Consider the following 21,998-nt stretch of genomic DNA (forward strand, 5'->3'; position numbering starts at 1 on the left):
TTCGGAAAGAGATGCGCGCGCGAATACGGCGTTCTTTTCTCTTTTCAGCGCGAAAAACGAATTCAGACCGCGCCGAGAGATAATTGCGTTACGTCGTGCCGCCGCGCGACGCAAGAAGAATCGCGTATCGCTCGTTGAATTAAATAATTTCGAACTCGCGCGCCGCTCGGCGCGTGTTTACGAGAGGCGGTCGTAAATTTAAATATTATTTTTATCTTGTTTTACACTTCTCTTTCGTCTCCTTCTCACTCTTTCTCTCTCGAAAAAGTGGGAAAAAAGGCATGCGCGAAGCCGTTTATTTCGCTTAATGCCCGGCTCGCGCGCGGAATTAATGGCTCGCGACGACGTTCGCATTTTTGCGCGCAAAAATCGCCGCGCGACCATCTTTTTCTTCTCGCCTGCGAAAAATACCTTTTCGTCGCGCTCGCAAAACGGAAACTCGCTCGACGAAGGAAGAAACGAGAAGAAAAGATCCGGCGTTAATCGAGGTTTCATTCAAAACGGATGTGTATTATTTGTATACTCGAACGAGCGCGTGTGCGTATTTACACCCGCCGACGCACGCGACGCGCTGTAATCCTCGGCTGTGCGAAGCGTATCGTCGTTCGCGCACAATGCCGGGGAGAACGGCGGATTAAATCCCGCGCCGCGGGAGCGAATTTTATTCGAATTCGATCGCGCGGTAATTTCCCCCTAATGGCCGCCGCGTAACTCCGGACGTTTTTCCACACGTGCGCGCGCGCGCGATGAAAACCCGACGGGTAAATATGTACGCGTTCGATAACGAAAATCCGGCGGCGGCGGCGGCTCGCGCGAAAACGTCCGCCGCGTCATATCACTCGGACTCGGCTCGGCCCGTTCGTCGAAAATCGCCCCGTCGAAAGTTTCCGCCCCGTCGGCGGAGAACAATGGCGCTTTATGCGATCTCCGATCACACCGCGTTCTCTGACAAACAGTCGGCGATTTTTCAGACGACCGAAGAAAATCTCTCTCCGTTTTATCGGCGGAAGAGACCGGCTACTTACGTGTCTGGCGAAGACAGCGCGGAGAATCGAACTTTCGTAATAACTTGGCGGGAAAACCGTGGATATACGAAAGACGATAACTTATGCCGACGGCAAAACACTTAGCGACACACACACATACACACATACGCCGACACATTTCGTTTAAGAAGCGCGCACATCCGCGCATGAGAACAGCCCTCGCGCGGATTCGCATTGCGGAAAATTGTTTCGAGTTTAAGCTGCGCGGCGCTTACAACTGTCGAGGAGTGGTGTACTTCGCGAAACTATTTCTTTCTCCGCGACGCGACGAATTTATCACGCGGACATCTCCCGCGAGAGTAGATCCGACCAATTCCGTCGAGTTTCACTTCGGAAGTTTTTTTTTTTTTTTTTTTTTTTTTCGGTGATAACACGTTTAAACAAAACAGGCTTTTTATTATTGAGAAATTGATTAAATCGCGCGCGCGGTTTTTTTTTATCGGACGTTTATACTCGCGAGGGGCATTTGTGAAGCGTCGTAAAGAAGCGTCTCAACGCGATTAAATCGTAAATTACACTCGCGGTGCTTTTTAAAGCCTCATTTTTGATTAAGTGCCACTCATTCCCATCTTGTTGAATATCTCATCATATTAACGCGCTGCCGTAAATCCGTCCGAAATGGAGTGAATTTCTTCCAACGCGAGTTACAACGTCCGTAAAAAAAAAAAAAATTGTCACGTATAAAAGATTGATAATTTTCAAAAGATATAAAAGCTTCTATAATCTGACATTTGGCGCGGTGTGTGTCGCATATTAATATCTGACGATGAAAAACAATTAAAAAAAAATTTACACGCTGTTCAAACTCGAAAAAATCATCTTCAGATAGATCGAAGGTAATAATTTAACGAGAGCCAATTACATTCTCTCATTCTTCGTCGAGAAAAAAAAACATTGTTATTATTATTATAATACCTTCCGGAGCAATTATTCCGAGTGGAGACATTATGCCGAGGAAATATTTGAATTTGACGATCGCTCGCGCGCCGATTACACGCCGGGAAAGCAATTCGATCGATTCGACCGGATTTCGATGGCTATCACGTATTTCCCGTCGTGTGTCTGCGCACTTGTGTGTGTATATATATATACACACAGTGTGTGATCCGAAATTAGTCGGGCGAACACGTACGGCGCGTTGTTCTTGTTCGGGGAAAATTTCGACTCGGTTTTGCCGCTGAAAATTTCCAAGCTAACTAAAATATAGTTTTTGAAGCGTGAGAAAGCTCGTTGAAGAGGCAGAGAGAGAGAGAGAGAGAGAGAGAGAAAGTTCGCGTAGGGAAGAGAATTTTCGCTTAGTTTACGCGAACTTCGAGGCACTCCCCCGATGTGTACATGTGTGTGTGTGCGTGTGCCTACTCTCTTCCCTCCTTACGCGGATTTTCTTCGTCAGACACGCCACACGATCGCATCGCCCGGTTAGACGAACCAGAAGCGGAGGAAGAAAATCAAGGTGTAACCCGAGAGGCCAATCTCGTGGATTGCGCGGGGTTATGACTCAGAATAAATCGATGGCAATATGCAAATTACATACGAGTTCTACTTATACGTTCCAGACTTGCTCGCACACGTAAAGACGGAGGGAGGGGGGGGGGAAGCTACATACGTTAAATCGTTCGGCATTACCCTCGGTTATTTTGTGCCAAGAAAAGAAGGAGGAAATGTATTTTACTCTTCGTAACAATCAACAATAAAACTTTTCTCTCTCTCTGTGTGTGTGTGTGTGTAAACGAAAATGCGAATTAATTGCGCGCTCACAATTTAACGGGGAAAATTGAAATGGAGTTAAAAGCGAGTTCGAATATTCAAAGGTATATATTATTGTGACGATAATATTGCGTCGCCGCTTGTATAAAATGCCACGTGGCGCATTAGCGTTCGCTAATTGTTTCGAGCGGATGTGATGAAGAGCGAAATATAGTGTGCGGTAGAGATGATTTTCCATCTGGCACAACTCTCGACGGAGGCAAAGGACATGGCGGGGATCCGCTCTGCTGTTTTATTAACCGAATCCCGACCGCAAAATTGTCCGGGCGCGCGCGTTTCGCACACTTGCATGCGCGCGACTGTGTATAGGTAGCCCAACCGATTTTCAATCTACCGATTCAATAGGCGAGCGTGGAAGAGCGCGCGGCGGGCAGGTTTATGAATTGGAGCATGAATCCTAAACGAAACTCCGGTCCGCCAATGTAACGCGCTATCGATACGCTTCCGCCGCAGTATCCCCCGCAATTTCTGACCGAGGATCACAAGCCCCGCGCATTTTCAGGCATCGATGATGTGAAACACGAAACGGATCCACATCGGAATATATCGCATCGCGCGGAGATAAAAGAAAATAAGAGAGTTTTTTACAAAAAAAAACTCACAAAGAATATAAAGGAAGTGTCGGAAGCAACGTAAGAAAATCAATAACATTTCCTCTCGCGATAATCCTCCGAATTCGGAGCGACATGTGTGCTTCGTCTTTGCGAAAGAGAAATATCTTCAAAATCCTTTCTCTCGTTTATATATTTGCGAAATCAGTTCCGATTCCGAGATCCTGATGGATGCGACGGATACGTAACAGCGCGAAGTTTTATTTGTTTCGGGAGGAAAAATCGTTTTCTTTTCCGATCGAAGACAGGAAGCAGATATTTGATCGAGACTTCCCCCCCCTACACGTCGCGCGCTGCTGGATTCCTCTCGTCCTTCTCTCGCGTGTCAGTTCGCGTTACCGGGAGCGCGGGCGCTGCTTCGAAGAACTGGGTGGAGTTCCGTCTGCCGAAATCGATGCAAGAATCCCGCCGCGAATCCGACGACGATACTTGAGCGCGGAGGTCAAGGTCGAAACCTTCACGAAAACCGGAAAATTCGCAGCTTCGCTCCGTCCGGATGTTTACGTTTGTTTAAGCCGCGGGATTTACTCCAGACAGATTTTGCAACGTTGTTGCGCGGGGGGAGTCGCAATATTGACGCGGCGAAAATCAATCTGATCCGGATTCCACTTGAAAGAAGCCGCTATGTTTCTTCCGCTACCTCTCTATTCGCCTGTTCGTTCTGTTAAATATCTTCCGCTTGTGTGAATAACGTCTGCTCTTAGAAATGCAAATATTGGGTAATTGAATTAATCGAGCACTTTCAATAATACGACATTAAATTAATCAGGCCAATTTGGAAAACCCAGAGTGAGGATAATCAGTATAAGGTTTCCGGATTGTCGCGCGACGACGTATTCAGGTCAATGCGGACGAAATCCGCCTACGGCACAGAGAGAGAGAGAGAAAGAGAGAGAGAGAGAGAGAGAGAGAGAGAGAGAGAGAGAGAGAGAGAGAGAGAGAGAGAGAGAGAGAGAGAGAGAGAGAGAAAGTAGAGAATAATATATAAGAACTTTAAATATACTGCGGGTTCTCCAGACGGTGTTGTAGAGAGTCGAAGATGATTATTCATTTTTGATGAATTTTCAGAAACCAACTCTCTTCCTTCTTTTTGCCGCTTTATATCCGATACGCGAGATCTCAGTTTCAGTTTTAACGATCCTTCCCCGCTTCCCTATATCTATGATGGACAATTAATTTTTATAAACCAGAGGTGGAGATAAATCATTGCATTCGCGTCACCTCCTCTTTCTCTCTCTCTCTCTCTTTTTGCATTTTTTTTAATTAATGAATTTTTTAATTGTGCAGTTCCATAGTTTCATTGAAATGTATTGGGTCATTAAGTACGAGAGAGAGACTGAAATATATATATATATATTTTAAACTAAAATATATATTATTATTATTATTATTATTGCATATTGTTATTCTATAATTATGATAAGAGCTCGTATTACGGTAAGTCTCAAATATATTATTACGAAGATATACGAACTGTTCGTTGTGTATATATGTTTTATAATATATTTTAGCTCTCTTGTGTTCTCTCTCTTCTTAGAAACGTCGCAGCTTTGCGTAATTTACGCATCGTATTTTTTTTTCCTTCTTTTTATTCTGTTAGGGTTTTTTTTTTTAAACGCGGATGGTTCCTTTGAAATGAAGACAAAATAGTCAAGACGGAGAGGAACGAGATAACATCGCTAAGTCGTCCGATGATTATCTGTAACCGGCGGATTTTCACCGCCACTTCTCTGCCATCTTACTTTTTCATACTCACGTAGCGTGATGGCGGTTCCTTATCTTCGTTCTTTTCAACCGCAAGTTGCTGATAGCTCCGACAACTTTGTTTGCCGCCATCAATTTATTTTTATATAAGTTGGAAAACGCGATGGCGGTTGAACAGAGGAAAGACTGCTGCGGGTTCTTCCAAATCTCTCCTTGCGGTCTTTACCGCGGCACTTATTGGAAACTTTTCTCCTCTTCCCTCGAGTATCACATTCGGGATTATTCAGCAAAATGGAGCAGAGCTTCGCGGAAAAGCACATGCAAATTGTCCGCGTAAATCGCGTTGCTCTTTCATTTACAATTTTACAACGCGGATTATTTTTTTTTAACGCTTATCTCATTATTGGAATGTGAACGAAAAGCGGCGTTTTATCGCGTTATTGACTTTGTTCAATTTTGATACTTAAATGTTTAAATGTTTACTTTTATACAGGATTTTTGCTTGGTTTTTAAAACGACGAGAATTTATTTTTTTATTAACAAACGAAAATGAAAAATGTCGGACAAAACAGAAAATTAATTATATTTGAAAGAAATTATAATTATTTACAATATATAATTTTAGTAATTATAATTACTTAATATTACAAAGTACAATTTTTTTTTGTGTTGTTAAGAAAAACAGAGTGAAAACAAGGAAAAGATAAAACCAAGCGTCTATTCAGGTGGCCTGTTCTAGCGCGTGCGCGCGTGTGTGTGTGTGCGTGTGCGTAAACTTTGGAAAGCTGTAACTCAGTAAAAAAAATTATCCAAATTCAAAAAATAAAAAACCGTTGTTTTTGATTTATTGCCGCTTAAACAACTTTTGTTTCAAACAAAAGAGCGACTTCTATTTTTTTAAATGGCCGCCACGATGAAATCTCGAAAGTGGCGGCATCTGTAATTAAATTGATAATGTCATCATTTTTTTCCTTCGAAGCCATAAAAACTGTTGTCTTAACCATTTGTTTATAAAACGTATAATTTTCCAAGTTATTCAGATGGCCTGTTTTTTTAACTGCCTTACTCTCTTTACCTGTTTCGTAATTAGTTCGCGTCGACATTGTACAACGCGTTATTGGATCTTGTCGATGAGAGTCTGTTCTCCTGCCACTTACATTTCCCGAAACGTCGTGTCAGTTGCGGTTTCAGCACGGTGTAATCGATCATAAAGTCAGGTCTTGCTAGAGACTCGCAAGAAGATCGACTTCTTGCGGGCGCGAGACACACGAACGTGTGTCTCTTGATAACTTTTCGCATTAAATTTCTTTACCTTTCACAAGATGTTTACGTTAACGAGACATTCAGACTTCGTTCCACGTTGCAACTGCAACCTCAAAAGTCATAAATATTTGCCTTGGGAAAGAAATTCCTCGTTTTTCTTTGAATGATTTGTGTCGAGAAGAGGGCAAGAAGAGAGACTTGCAATATACTTTTTTGATTATATTTGTGTGCTCGTGTAGAGAAAAATTACTAAAGCTCTAACGAGTTATCTCATTAATATGCCGGAAAAATCAATCGAATCCCGCGGACGACTCTCAAATAGTTTGCAAAAAAAAAAAAAAAAAATTGGTTTATCTGGGGAACCTACCGTGGAAATATATTGCTTCTTTTAATAGCGTTATTTAAGGAAATTTTGACGTGTTAATTTGTTTTATTCAGAATTTTTTTGTTTATTTATATACACGCGGTCTAATATTTGATAAGAACCCAATTTATATGGAGACATTTTACTGTATAATGGCAGCTAAAGTTAGAAACTGTGAATACTCGTTATCGTCCCTTTAAAGGCTCGGGAGAAATGCAAATGTAATTTGTTTTTCAAATTAATCTGTCCGTTATTCCGTGGAGCGTATAACGTTAAATAACGTTGTCAACACGCGCGTCTCCGAAGGTAGAAAATAATAAAAAAGAAAAAAAAGAAACAAACTTCGAAATGCGTGGGCAAAAACAATCATTCGAGGCGACGCGAGGTGCTTGTGTTCCCGGCGTGAAAGGATTCGAAAGGATTGTTTTCTTCCTCTTTCTTTTTTCTCCATCCAGATTGCAAAATAACTGCCTCGTTTCGATGTTGATTTGATATCTCGCGCGCGCGCGCGCGCGTCCGCCCACACTTATTGTTCGCACGTTCGGATGAAACTTTCTGTATCAAGACTCGACCCGCTGTACACTTCCGTCCCGTTGTCGTCGTCGGAGAAAGACCTGCGCGCGACACGATTCGAACTTCTCCACTGAATTTTTATACGTCCCGTGCAGCTGAGACCGGAGATGTGGGTTATTCTCCGGAGCAAGACAAATTCGCAAAACGGAAGCCGACGCCGGAAAATCGATGGGGAATTAAAAGAATGTCAAGGTTTCGCGAACAGTTTCTTTTTTTTTTTTTTTTGCAATATTTCCTGCCTCATTTGAAGCGAGAGTGTAAACGGCTGTAAGCGACTTGTAACAAAGCGAACGATAAATATTTTCCGCGTCGGTTCCGCGCGCGGTGTATGTGTGTGTGTGACGTACGTTCGGAGATCTCCGAAATTTTTCGAAACTAAAAATTTGTCAACTTTAATATAAACATATTTGCGCCCGCGCGTACGAAGAGAAACTAGAATTCCGTTGAAAGTAAACAACGTAACATTGACAATATTCAGATTAAATTAAATCATTTTTAATTAAAGTTTAAATTTCTTATTTTCCCGCGCCGCGCATTTGGAAAGCGCTGCTAGTTTTGTGTAATTATATAATTTTGTGATACGATATAGAATGTAATTTTTTTCTCCTATGCAAACACACACACACACTCTTCATTTTGCCAATTTTTCTCACAAAACGTACTCGCCCAAGTGGATGGAAACATGTACAGGCGGAATTGGCATTATTTCCTCTTGAAATGATTGGTATATGGAAAAGAAGTTTAATCTCTAAGAGCGACTTGTCGTTTCACTTCTGGATCGGCTCCAAGACGGGGAGGGAGGGAGGGAGGGAGGAAGGACTGGTGAAGTGATCGATCGAGAGTGAACCAGCCTCTCTGCAGGTATAGCACACGCCCTTATATAACTCGGAGATCTCCGGCGATGATGTATACATAGCTCGGAGAAGTGGTGCGTGATGGAAGGCACTCGCGTTGGTGACGATTGATCAATCGAGGACGCGGACGGGAAACGAGGCTCTCGCAGGCGAAAGGACGGCGGAGGGAATAGGCGCCGCCGGAGTGCAGAACCGAAGAGCAGCTGCCAAGGATATTAGCGGAATAACGCGATACGGACACGCCGGGGGGGTTCGTGATGCACGCCCTCTCGATATCGATTGGCGGAGGCAATTGGCGCGGAATTTTTTTTTTTTTTTTTTCCCTTCTTCCATCGTCGAAATCGGATGAAACGTATTCGGGTTTCCCCAAGCTCGCGCTTAAATATAATACGTGCCATTCGATCCTCGAAGCTTGTAATCTCCATTTCCGTTCGGTCATATTTGAATTTGAAAAACTCAGATTACATTACGTTTCGAAAATTTTTTCATAGTCTGATTTTTACCGTTCCGAATGTTTCTTTTTTTTTTTTTTTTTTTTTTTTTTACGTGAGGTTTCAACAAAATCTAATATCGAACGATGCGCACGATTTCTTTTCCTACTTCGTTCTCAAATTCTGTTCTCTGACTTCTCTTAAAACGACGCGTCTCTGTTTAGCTTATACATTCCATCGAATGTTTCTCTTTAACGAAATCAAATTGAAACTGCCAGATCACGTGTTCATCGTGCAAGCTATTTCTCACCGCGCGCTCATTATCGCTGAGTTATGTGTGTCGCAATGAAAATTCAAATCCTCGAAACTGGTCGCGTGCGTAGGACAGATATTGCTCAATTGATAACGTCGCGCGCGCGCACGCACGCATTGTGTGTTGTTGTTTGTGTTTGTGTAACGCGGGTGTTAGCAGCACCGGAGGTGAAAGAAAAGCCGGCTTGTTTGGAAATTAAATAAGCGCTTACACACAATCGGAGATTCGTTTAGTGTCCGACATATTTGAATAACCTCAATCGGAACCGCCGCTTGTTATTCCATCGGACAGATAACACATCGCACAATCCCTCTCTTGGCGCAATACGTGTACCCTCTCCTATAGTCGCCTCGTGCTAATAAATCACACTCGTTTAATTACGCCGTATCTCCATTTATACAGTATAACACAGAGGGTCGCTGTCGCGCGCGTTTACCTTCACGTAGAGAAAATATAATCAGCAATACGCGCTTCTCTCCGCAATTACACAATTCAATTACACAACTCGCAGCTACGCGCGTTCGCTATTTCGTCACATTCTGCTCTCGGTGCCGTTTCCTAACTTTTACTCCTACGTCCGCGGCGTCGCTAAAATACGCGCGCGCGCGCGCGCGCGTGTGTGTGCACGAAGTGTAATTTATTCAATTATTTGCGCACTCTTAAACAACCCCTCTCAACATTTATTCCGTCTGCGCAATACACCTAATTACGATTCGTATTATATAGCGAGTGATATTGTTTGAATGCGGTTTTATTGTATGCGCTTTTCCATTCCGTAGCGATAATGCAACGGCACGTTAGGTACATAACGGAGCGAGAGTTAACAATATATTTCCTCGGAAGAAGGTCGAATTGTGCTACACGCGCGCTTCGTCCCGGAGAAAAGCGAGGTTGTCTTTAATATTGCGGTGTTTTAAACAAATTTTCGAACGCGTTTGAAGGTTACATGCAAAGTTATACTTCCGACCGATTTTCAAGGTAGTTTCAGATGGTAGTTCGCGATGGAAAATGGTCGCTCTCGCTAAAAGGTTGCGCGTTTTCATCTTTAAAGAGAGATAAAAAAAAAAAAAAAGAAAAAAAGTTGGCTGGCAAAATATCGTTGACAACATTGCGCTTCACAAAGGCTTGTAAATGCAAAGTTCGGTCGGCGATGTCAACCCTGACCGAGTTTCATGGGGAAGGGGGGGGTGAAAGGGGAGAGGGGCGAGAGAAGCCAATTCCCGATGAAAGACAGACAGTGGAAATAGACAGTATTTGTTGGAACGTCAAAAGCTCAGACGGAACAGAGCGCGCGATCGACCTTGACCAGATTTCGACCGCGGAATAAAAAAAAGGACCGCCGCATGTAATATCCCTTCCGAAAATTTTGCGTCTGAACAACTTCCGCGATTCCCGTCGTCACATCCCGGAGCTCTTTGTCAATTTCAAGGACTTTCGGGGATTTTATATTGAATCCCCGACGCGCGACAAAAGAGAGGCGTGTTCGAAACGCCCGAGGTAATGAAAGAAATGGTTCGTTCTGAAATCTGTTTATTGACTTTCAAAACTTCTCTGTCACACACACGCACGCACATACACCCACACATAAAGCTTTTCTAAAGCTATTAATATTTTATTAATTTCGACGAGAATGTGCAATACGAAAATAGAAATGATAAATATATCGAAAGAAAATTCACATGTAACACTAATCGAGATATGAGAGAGCAAATTTTGCAAATTTTGTTTTATTGTTGAAAAATTATTTTATTTAAACGAGCAATATTTAATTAGATAAGCTCGCGAAACGGAACAATCCGGACTAACATACATAAGTTATGTTTGTGTATTTTTCAATTTATTGATATATTACGTTTCTATATTGTTTTGGATCTTTATAACAGCGATCGATAATAAGATTAAAACATCAACTTAAAAAGACTGTTAGTAGCAAACACTGTGTAAAAAACGTCGATTACTATGAAGAAAGAAAAGATAAAACACCATCAGTTCGATAGTGTCATTTTTTTTTTTTTTTTACACTTTACGGCGTACGATAAAATATTATTTATTATACTAGCACAACACAGGCGCGCGCTACGCTATTATTGTTTTTATTTTAACGTGTAGTGTCAGTGAACACAACCTGTCACCGCGATGACAGCTAGTATATACGTCTTACAAACCATATAATACACATTGGAGAACCGTCAGAAATAACGCATGAAAATCAAAATAAAAAAATAGTGAGATAGAGGAATGGAAAAACAACACGTGACTAAAGTCACGTGATTGTACTTAGGTCACGTGTTAGTAAAAACGTGACTAAAGTAAAGTCACGTGACAGGGAGAAGTGAAAAAACAACACGTGATTAGAGTCACGTGACTTTACTTTAGTCACGTTTTAAAAGACACGTGACTAAAGTAAAGACAGTCACGTGACTTAATTTTAGTTACATGTTTAAAGGCACGCGCAACGAACGGCGCGAGGCCGTGTGTCTTTTGATTCGTACGACGTATGAATCGAGAAACGCATCCGAGTAACGGCGTCCAATCAGCGTCGAGATAAAAGCGGCAACACTCAAGATCGATAGAATCGATTGTGATTATTTACACACGTTTTTTTCTGGTAAGACTAAGGTAATATTTATTATATTGAAACACATTTATTATATTCAAACATACATATATTTTTTTACAACAGGATCTGACAAAATAAATAAATAAATTTGATACATGCGATTTCTGATTCTCTCACGTGTCGCTTCGCGAGGACGTTCTTTCAATAATCATTCGTCATTCTAAAAATAGACACAAATGACAGCACGTTACAACGATAGAAAAGCCTCGTTGTTGTGCGCGGTCTCACGCACAAACACATCACGATGTGTGATGTGTCGCGAGATACTTGATTGAGCGATTCATTCATTCTCGCGGACGGGAATAACCATTCACCGAGCGACCGGCGGCGTTAGCGTGGGTGCAATAAACACGAAACGCATCGTTTCTATACGAGTTCTCTCTCTCTCTTTCTCTCTCTTTTTCTTTCTCTCGTGTCAAACGACGACGACGTCGCGACGCTATTTCGGTTACATTCTTGACGTCTCATACACGACAGTGAAAATCGCGAGCGTCGTCAATTCGCGTAAAAATACGAAATACACGATTTTTATATATCGCTCTCTGTGGGACGATCAAATCGGTACAGAGAAATATCCTTTTTAGAGCCGCAAACTCTCCTGGTGGAGAGCATTGAATTTTTCTCGTAGCTCGAAGTTCAATGGAGAAAGTCCGGAGTGATGGAGTTATTTAACGTTCGAGATAAATTTTACATCGCGCCAAGATGTAATATATCGAAACGAGCCAGCTTCAGAATTCTTCTTCCTTTCAAAGCGCAAATCTCTCTCTTACTCGAGTCTCTAGTTCATTTTGACGAACGAGAATTTGACTAGACACTCGAGTTGTTTAAACATCCCGATATTGAAAATCAAAGACTCGCGGATAAGAAATTATTGATTCAATTTTTCCGTTAGTTTTAGCGAGCGAGTTCTGTTACCTCGGATTTGTTCAATTGTCCGATAGAAAATCCCGTTTATCCATCCGGGAGATATATAGGAGCACATATTTTAGTTTATTTGTTTTTTACCGGATTACCGCGATACAATGGAGGATATTGCGATATATTGTGTGTGTGTGTGTTTTTTTTTTTTTTTTTCTATTAAATAAATTTGTTCACAAAGCGCGATTTACGTCAGTGCGTGAGAAACTCAATTCAAAGCCGCGCCGGCTCGAGGCACGTGCGCTTTTGACGTCACGTGCCTAGCGTAGGAAAAGGAAGGAAAAAGCAATTCACTGAAATCTTAATGAACCCCCCGTCGTATTTGACTTAACGGCTAGTCTAGGATGATATTTATTTAGTATTTCCACCTGCTACACGTTACTGAAACGAGAAAGAGACAGAAAGAGAGAGAGAGAACCTTCCTTTTAGCCGGGATGAAAACGTTAATCGAAAAAAACGCGCACAACGTGTTTAAAATTCTTAAAGCCGCCTCCGCAACGTCTTGCTAAAATTGGTCGCACGTGTAATGTTTGTTTAACGGTATTGGTTATCGTACGTATATTATAACGTGTAGTTTTTTTTTACTTTGGTGACGTATTTTTTAATCAACAACAGCCGTATTTCAAGTTAAAAAAAAAAAAAAAAAAGATGTAAGAGAATTGCGGAACAAAGAATGTAATGCACAACTGGATATAATCAAAATTACATCTGACTGTGGCCGCGATCGTGTAACGACTGCTCTCTTTTTTCCTTCTCGCACATTTCACATCCGAAAACAAAAGGAACACTCCGCTGTCGCTTGTGTTAACAAAAAGCGTCAGAAATTCTGAACATTTCGTTGCCAGGGCAAATCTCTTGCAAAGATTAGAATTTTTTTGTAACTCTAAATAATGTGTATAATTTTGTACATTGAATAATATACAATATTTTTTTCACAAACGTAATACTGAATATCTCGCGCGCACAACTGACTAGTTTTTAAAAGAATATTTGTTAATGTGTAATTTACAACGTGGGGGGCAACAACGCAATTTCGATATTTAAAACAAAAAAAATGTTGCTGTTGCGCGCAAAAGTCGAACTTTCGATTTTGGAATTGTTCGAATTTGCGCGTTTTGAATTTTATACAAAATTTCTTCTTCCGCGAACTCGAGAGAATGTCCACTTCACTGTACTAATTTATCTCGCGGGAAGATCAAAGCGATAAATAGATATTATCTTCGTCGCTTGAGTATTGTATGCAAGTACGTATTATGCGCCCACAGCTTTATCCATTGCGTGGGAAGTTGGACAGTCTTTCGCAAAATTATTCAGTTCAATCCGCGCGAAGGATGAGAATTTTTTATTCTCGATGTATAACATTTACACGTGAGAAATCACGCTTCACAGCCGGCGCTGTGCCACTTGACGCGTGAAATTTCGCGTAGACGTACCCGTATGAAACCGTTAATGTTACGTACTTCATCGTTTTTGATAAATGAACAATTTTAAAAGAGGTACGCGTCGATCAATGATTCGACGAGATTCGCATTAAATTTATTTTACTTGCACGAACATAAACAACGTATCGTAGACTTGTGGCGGACGAAAACAAAGGTATCAATTTTTATCGCGAGGAAAATTTTATATTAAGCGTCGTTCTAGTTTTCTTTAGCGTCGCATATGTTTTTTCTCTTCTTCCTCAGAAAACTTCTGCGACTAGAATATTTTTACGAGAAAATCTCGCGAGATTTATTTTAACAGAATGTCAGTAAAAAAAAAAAAATAAAAAAAAATAAAAATAAAAATAAAAACAGGTTCTCATTCGAGATTTATTTACTTGGAAGTAATTTTCATGTTCGAATTTACATCCCGCGAAATCCCGGAGACAAGCAAGGTGTTTTATTTCACGGACTCTCTGCACACAATTGTCACACGGACGACACGCGTGCGAGTCACACACGACAAGAGACCGTATCTAACGGGAGAAGACGCGAGGAGTAGCTTATATGTAGGAAAAAAAAACAAACCGAAAGAATATACGCGGAGCACATCCGGAAAAGAAATGAGAAAAGTGCCGAGCAAACAAATATGTCATATGAGACAAGAAACAATACATCCGTCATGTTTGAGATTGCGTCGAGGAGAGCTTTTTCAAGTGTTTTGTTGTTTCTGCGTCTGTTAAACACGTACATTTAATTAAAACAAGCCGAAATGATACCAAAAGAAAAAAAAACAACGTACAATAGCGCAAGAAGAGTTGCCGGAGCTCTCGTCGCGAGATAAAGTAATTAATTACACCGCGAAGAGAGGCGAAGTGGGGTGTACAAACGATGGCAGGTGGATAATTGTCTTTCTACGAGCAACCGAATAAAAATCGAAATTTTTTTTTCATTCGCACGGGAGGAGAATTAATTCCAATGGGAACACCGTGTGGGGATTGTGTCGAAAATTGCTACAACGCGAAAGCATTTATATTGCGTCTTACCTTAAATTTATAATCAATTTCGAAAGTGGCAAATAATTTTGTCAAATATTTTTATTCGCCGAAGGAAAAATGCTAGTGTGTATGCAAATGTCTAAATTACCAAATTTGAAGTACAGATCAGTTCAATCACAGTTTAATCAGTCAATCTATACTTAATTGATGCAAATAGGTACATGTAAAAATTTAAAAGATACTCGGATCGACGAGATTTGCATGAAATTTATTACTTGTGCGAAGAATACACGGTAAAAAAACAATCGCGGGTCTACACATTAAAATAGGATAACACAATTTCTTATCCAGTTGTTTCGTTTTTTGATTATTTTCAATTTTAATAATTAAGTTGTAAAACTTAACATACAACATGTGTTAGATTATGTCAACTTCATAACTTAACATTTTGTGCGCGTCACTTAAAACTGGAATATTTATTTTGAGTGCTTTTAACGTAATTATTTCACTTAATCTCTTACCTTGTGTCTCAAAAATCACAGCTCAACGTTGTGAGAAAAGTTAAAGCAAATCTTCAAATAATCGTGAAGTTGGAAACACAAAATAATCAAATTTGCTGAAAGTTAAAATAATTATTATCATGTTTTAATTTAACGCAAGAAGCATGTTCTTTTTAGAGAAGTAATACATTTCTCACGAATTGTTGTAATTACTCTTCCATGTACCCGAGTCGAAATTTAGCGTCTACATTGAACCTCAATTCCTTTTTTTTTTTTTTTATGTAGGAGTAAGAGAGAAAGTAGATCCTACTTTGACGCTGCTATACGTCCGAAATTTCTTTTTTTTCTGCTAAAGTTTTAAAGTAGGGTTCAATTCTCAGATNAGGCTGCGCATTGCAGGCTCTGATAGGCTCAAAATAGGCTCTGATAGACTCAAAGTAGGAGTAAGAAAAAAAGTAGATGCTACTTTGACGCTGCTATACGCGTCCGAAATTTCCTTTTTTCAAAAATTGAGGTTCAATGTAGACGCTAAATTTCGACTCGGGTAGTTTTATTATTATTATTATTATTATTATTATTATTATTATTATTATTTTGTATCTTATTTTTATACATCACACTCAAAATGACAAATAAAAATTTATTGCGTTGTTACTAGTTTTTTAACAATTAATTAGATGACGAATGAGTTAATTTAACACTTTTTACACACGTTATAAAAGAGATCCATTCAAACTAAAATTAACATTTTTTTTTACCGTGTATATACCGTGCCACTTAACGGACGTAAAAAAGAACGTCCGGCACGTAGAGAGTGTAAATTTGAACGCGTACAATAGCGACGCAATATCAAAGATCGGAATTGCATGTGTAGGTTTTTTTTTTTTTTTACATATCAGACTTGCGCGATCATTATATCGTTGCGTCTCTCCAATCAATGACGCGGATTGATACCGTGAACACGAGTAGTCGCACGATGTAGCGCGGATGTGTGTGCGCGCGCGGACCGTGAAGTGGCAGAACGGCACTTTCATTAACGAGCCATCCAAAGCGCTCCCACCGTCTCTCATTGTAAGATCCGAGAGAATTCGTAGGCGGCGGAGCGGTTGCTTAAAGATGGCTTTTCGAGAGCACTCGCGAGTCATATCGAGTCGGCGGTTTCTCTCTCTCTCTCTTTCATGCTGCTTGCATTCATTTACTTCTCTTCCGCTCTCTTCCCTTTTTTTTTCTTTCTTTTTTTTTTTTTTTTTACTCTACCGTCATAAAACTCGGCTTCTTTACAATACGTCTCTTTTATGGGGGGTTTTTTTTTTCCACCCCGCAAATACACCTGGTGCTATTTTCAACTCGACTGGAGACGGATACGACGACGCTGCTAATTGGCCGCGCAAAATCGAAACGTTTTTCTTGAAGGGGGTGGGAAGAGGAGGGGAGCGGGAGGTTCTCTCGCGAGAGGAAGTCAATTCGATAAACCTTCGAAGGCTTTGCCTCGCCGCCGCCGCCGCCGCTGTGTGCAGAGCTGTTATAACTTCTACTTACCCTACCTACTCGAAGGATTTCCAAGCGGCTGATATATGCTTCTTAATAAAACGTAAGATAGAGAGAGAGAGAAAGAGAGAAAAAAAAGGAGAGAAAAAAAAGCACGTTTCCGTGTCTCCTTTCGCGTAACGTAACGTCTCTCGCGAAGGAGATATTGCGGAATATTAATTTGCCACGAGAGAATTTACAATATCGTATATTTCAAAAATACGATTGTGTGTGATCACGTTGCTTTATCTATTAACGCTTTTAGATTGATGTTTTCGTTTTTCAACCGCTTTGCAGTGAACTCTATCGCAAACGCGTCACCTCCGCGCGACGAAGTCCCGCGAAATTCCCGACGAGTTTGTTTGCGTTTGTTCGGTTTGCGCGCTCGTAAACCCAGCGAGCTCTCCATAAACCGATCTTCCACTTCACTTTCACTCATCCCTCTACCCTAGAGAATTTCTGCCCGCGTATATAAAGCAGAATTCTCTCTTTTGCGCGATAGATAGACACCATCGAAGGGATATACCCTCCGAGTTGCCTCGTCGCAGACGCCGTTAATCGGGAACGTTGCCACGGAGACTGCAAATTATTTCATTCCAATAACTTGTTATCACAATGTCATCGTGCTCATCTTTCCCGTGTGCTTTTCTTACTTACGTTATTAAAGCGTAGCAGCGTATACACAAGATGATAGAAATCCATTAGTTTAAAAAAAAAAAAAAAAAAAAAAAAAGAAAAAATACAAAAGATTTAGAAAAAAATTTCATTAACTTTATGCTCCTTGTGAACGTTGTTTTGTAACATTATATTTTCTGGTAATATTTCTCTTTTGCCAAGGTGAAACGGAGTATGTCTTATTCACCAAAATATACACATATAAGTATCACATTATTATTATCGGCGAGAGCTGCGCTGTGACGATGGAACAGCACAACAGGATGTTAGTCACTTACGCGCTCATCTCTCTTTCTCTCTCTCTCTCGTTAATCCTGTCTCTGTGTCGTCTCGTCTTCCGACTTACCGGTTACCCGAGTCCAAGGTCGACGGGCCTTGATGGAGCCGGCCCCGACATGGCCTATACACTGTTGATGGACCGAGGTAGACAGCGCGCGTGGCTGCTTAGAGGTGGCGGCGGGTGTGAGGAAAGGACGAGGGGGTGCCGACGGTATATAATGATCGATACTGCTGATACTACAGCGCGGATCTCCCGATCGTGTTGTACGCTTTCTCTCTCTCTCTCTTTCTCTCTCTCTCTCTCTCTCTCTCTCTCTCTGTCGTTCGTTCTCTCTCTCTCTCTCTTTCTCTCTCCCCCATCTCTCGTCTCCCTCAATCCGGAACGCAGAGCGGCGAATTTTCCCTCCACCCCCAGCCTTCCATTCGTTCCCGCGACTCCCTCCCTCGACGGTACAAGCGGCGGCGCCCCCTCGGAAAATGAAAAGACCCCTCCACCGCCAGCCGAGTTTTCCCCAGTAACGATCGGTTCCCTTGCCCGGGGTACGAATAGCGGATTGCACGACGCGCGGATCCCTTCCTAACCCCGCAGCCCTACGGCTGGCTTCCTCTGTCTTCCTCGATCCCTCGTGCAATCCTCCCTCTTCTTCTCTTCCCACCTACCTACTCTTCTTCCAGCCGCAGGCGTGGATCGTCGCCGTCTGGTGCCCCGGTCCAGTCAACGCGGCACTCTCATCTCTCCCCTGTCGCGGCGGAACCCCTCGCGCGCTCGCGAGAATTCCGCGCAAAATTTCATCTCGCCGCGAGATGAGCGTCACAACACCGGGGGTTGTTACGGGATATTGCGTTGCAATACGTTTTTCGTATTCTCGAACGTGCGCGGCGCGGCGACACACATTCCCTTCGAAATCAAAATTTTTGCACAAAGGAAAAAGTTGTGCGCATTGCATTGAGATATGTTTCGGCGCTTTCGGGAGATCTCCTTGTTGTTCTCGTCGGACTCTTGCGAGTCCGCGCCGACGGAGATATATACGGTATATACACGAGGCGCGCGATAAGTAATGAAACAGATACGATATGTACAATTGTATATTGCGGATACGTGACCGGCAAACGGGAATACGTGTGTGGAGTAATATATTCGATTCGTATATGTATATAATGCGCCGATTGAACGTGCGAGAGCTTCTCCACCGAGAAACTCTCTGGATTATGCAACGTAAATATCACAGCCAGATGCCCCGCGCGCGCGCGCGGAAATGTTGGCGGAGAATTAATCAGCGGTCGCTCGGTTATACACCGAGTCGAACCGATTATGTTTTTGTTATGATAAATATCGAATAATGCGGATAATTGTTAGCTGAATTGTTTGTGCTATTGCGCACGCTATGACACGTGTCACAAGAGACTCGTGCCACGTTGTAAATGTTGGCCGCGCGTATATTATTGCCGCTGTCGAATATTGTTTTAACGCTCGAGACGGGCGCGCGCGCGCGCGCGAGCTTGTAATCTTCTAATTTCCAGCAATTATTCGCGCCCTTTGTTATTTTATTTTATTTTATTTTTTATTTTTTTTATCATGCTCACGATATATATACATATACATATATATCTTCTCACCGCCTCACCTTTCCGGTTTGAATTGATATTATTAATTATCGCAACTGCGTGTTATTGAAAATAAATGATACATTGGTAAAAATGTATAATAACGCGCGTTGAATTAAATATCGAGAGATAAATGTTATTATTAAAATATTTATTGCAACTATATTGTTGAATCGCAACAACCTCGCGAGAGCGGGTAAAATTAAAATTTGTGCGAACGAGTGGACATAAAACGAAAAAAAAAAAAAAAATAAATAAATAAAAAAAAAGTATAAAGCAAACATAATTGCGCGAACCTTTGCGAGATATGTTCGTGATAATATTATTTTGTATTTCGCAAACACATGATCGATATTAATTGAGAACAACAACTTTATATACATGTATGTCACGGTGAAATAACACATTTATTTATGCGTCGAAAAACGGAATATTCCGTATATCTCGTAAACACACATTGTAATTTCTAAATTAACTTAATTAACTGAAACAACTGGTACTTGTAATATTTTATTCTTTGACAATCTCTCGCGACGTAAGAACAAAATACACGCGCGCTGCAGCGAGAAGATCTCGCGTCTACTATAGGCAACGTTTTTTTATTTTTTTTTATTTTTTTTTTTTTTACGACTGTCAGTTAAAATTTACGTTTTTCGAGAAACGTTACCGTTTACGACTGTAGTGCAAGACGTTTCCCGAGGCACTAACCAAGATACTAAACGAAAACAAACTCTCACACATACTCTCCCCCGTGTTTGCGCAACCCCGTGTGTACGCCCGGTGTGAAATAAAAATTGAATAACAAACAAAAACGAAGGCGCAACTTTTAAAACAATTCAAAAACCAACAACAAACAATTTTTGCGGTACGTAAACTTGAGACAATATATCGGGCGCGCCGACAATGTTTGCACGTCCGATGCGCGAACGCGCGGATTCCGCAGCTGCGATATTCTCGCGCGTCACTTTGAGAAGAAATCCGATACTTGCGCGCCATGTTTAGAGATATGAGACTTTCACTTCTCATTTAAATTTTATAATAACGCGTCGCGCTTATATCGATTGCTATTTTTTTTTTTTTTTTTTTTTGGGAGGGAGGTCGAGCGAGAATAGAGTTCGCGCTTTCTTTCGCGCGGAAAATAAATCTGAATTTTTTTTTTCTCTCTTTCTCTCTTTCGCACGCGCGTCTCCGAACGTGTACGCCGGCCGGGGGGTTTAGATTTTGTCGAAAGTTATCGCCGCAATTTGTCCACTATATCTTTCAAACGGGTCCAGCCCTGTCTCCACCCTTCTCGTGCGCCGCGATTCCTCCCACCACCCGCGCGTCTCGTTTTGCACAACCACCGAGCCGAACACCCACGCGCGTCTTTCGGCTCGCGAGGGACGGAACGTTCGCGGTAATCCCTTGCCTCTACTACTTGCGCGCGCAGCCCGAAAGCGCGATCGGGCCGAGTTTCGACTGCGCGCGCGCTTTTCGCCGGCTTCGACTACTGGAGACGTGCGCGCCGCGGCCCAAGGCGAGACAGAGAGAGAGAGAGAGAGAGAGAATTGAGGAACAGGCGGCGCGAGTAAAGTAGTAAAGCGCGGACCCGTCAGTGCGGGGCACGCTCTCGCGAGGAGCGCACCTCATTTCCGGAGAAGTATTTACCACCGCTCGCTCTCTTCCAGTCTCTCTCTCTTTCTCTCTCTCACACACTCTACGCGCGCAACTGGTGATCGATTCGCACTTCCGGCGCGGGTCGACTCCCTCCGGCACACACCGGCGATCCCCGTCAAGGTCACTCGAGATCCGAGAGGCCCTCGAAGTAGAGATCCACGCAGTCGAACACGAAACCCCACAAGCACAGGAGGCTCTCTCGCTCTCTCGTCAACGGCTCGCTCGACGACCGTCGAAAAAAAATCTTCTTGTCGCTTTGTCGTGTGTAACGAATGTACTTCACAAATAAGATATGTCGAACTACTCCGAATCGCGCATCTCACTCTTAACGTTTCGTTGCGCCGATCTTGGTTCTCACGTATCGCGTTACAAAAGATATCAGTGGCGGGAGAAATCACGAGTTCACTTTCGCGCGAAATTTGCTTTTTATTGATGTGACGTTTTTTGTTTTGTTTTTATTTTTGTTTTTCGTTCGCACATACATTGTGTTCTCTTCTGTCGGAGGAGAGAAAACAAAAACACGACCAAGTTGCCGTTGAGATTTGATTTTTGTCGACATCCTGCGATCTCGTCAAACTTTCATCGAAAATCATCATTGTTTTGCGACGTGTATATATATACGTTAAAAAAAAAAAAAAAAAATCAGCATGAGTCAACATCAAAGGAAACACTCTCTTCGCCATCGTCCACCACCACGATCATCTTCAATCGCGCTCACTCGAATCTTCGCCGCAACGAACAGACATGCGAAACTCCGAGAAAGAATTTTCAGTGAGCTGTTTTTTCATCAATAATATACCAAGGGAAAATGTATTTCATATATATATATACTAAGGGGGGGGAGGAAGAGGAGGAGAAATATCGAATCTGCGC

General features: G+C 41.9%; 1 protein-coding gene across 6 annotated transcripts in view; it reads left to right on the top strand.

Annotated features, from left to right (window-relative positions):
- Positions 1–21,998, top strand: part of LOC109855930 (phosphatase and actin regulator 2) — a 146,352-nt gene that overhangs the window by 78,571 nt on the left and 45,783 nt on the right. For 2 of the 6 annotated variants that reach the window (XM_020430655.1, XM_020430660.1), the window contains exon 1: positions 19,059–19,080. The exons of the other annotated variants lie outside the window; for them this stretch is intronic. In XM_020430655.1, the coding sequence (XP_020286244.1) occupies positions 19,074–19,080 (7 nt within the window). In that variant the 5' untranslated portion in view covers positions 19,059–19,073. Of the gene's footprint in view, positions 1–19,058; positions 19,081–21,998 lie in introns of those variants that run through there. 6 annotated transcript variants of the gene reach the window in all.

This window comes from Pseudomyrmex gracilis, unplaced genomic scaffold (genome assembly GCF_002006095.1).
Source record: "Pseudomyrmex gracilis isolate BER0280 unplaced genomic scaffold, ASM200609v1 scaffold_102, whole genome shotgun sequence".
Taxonomy (NCBI): domain Eukaryota; kingdom Metazoa; phylum Arthropoda; class Insecta; order Hymenoptera; family Formicidae; genus Pseudomyrmex; species Pseudomyrmex gracilis.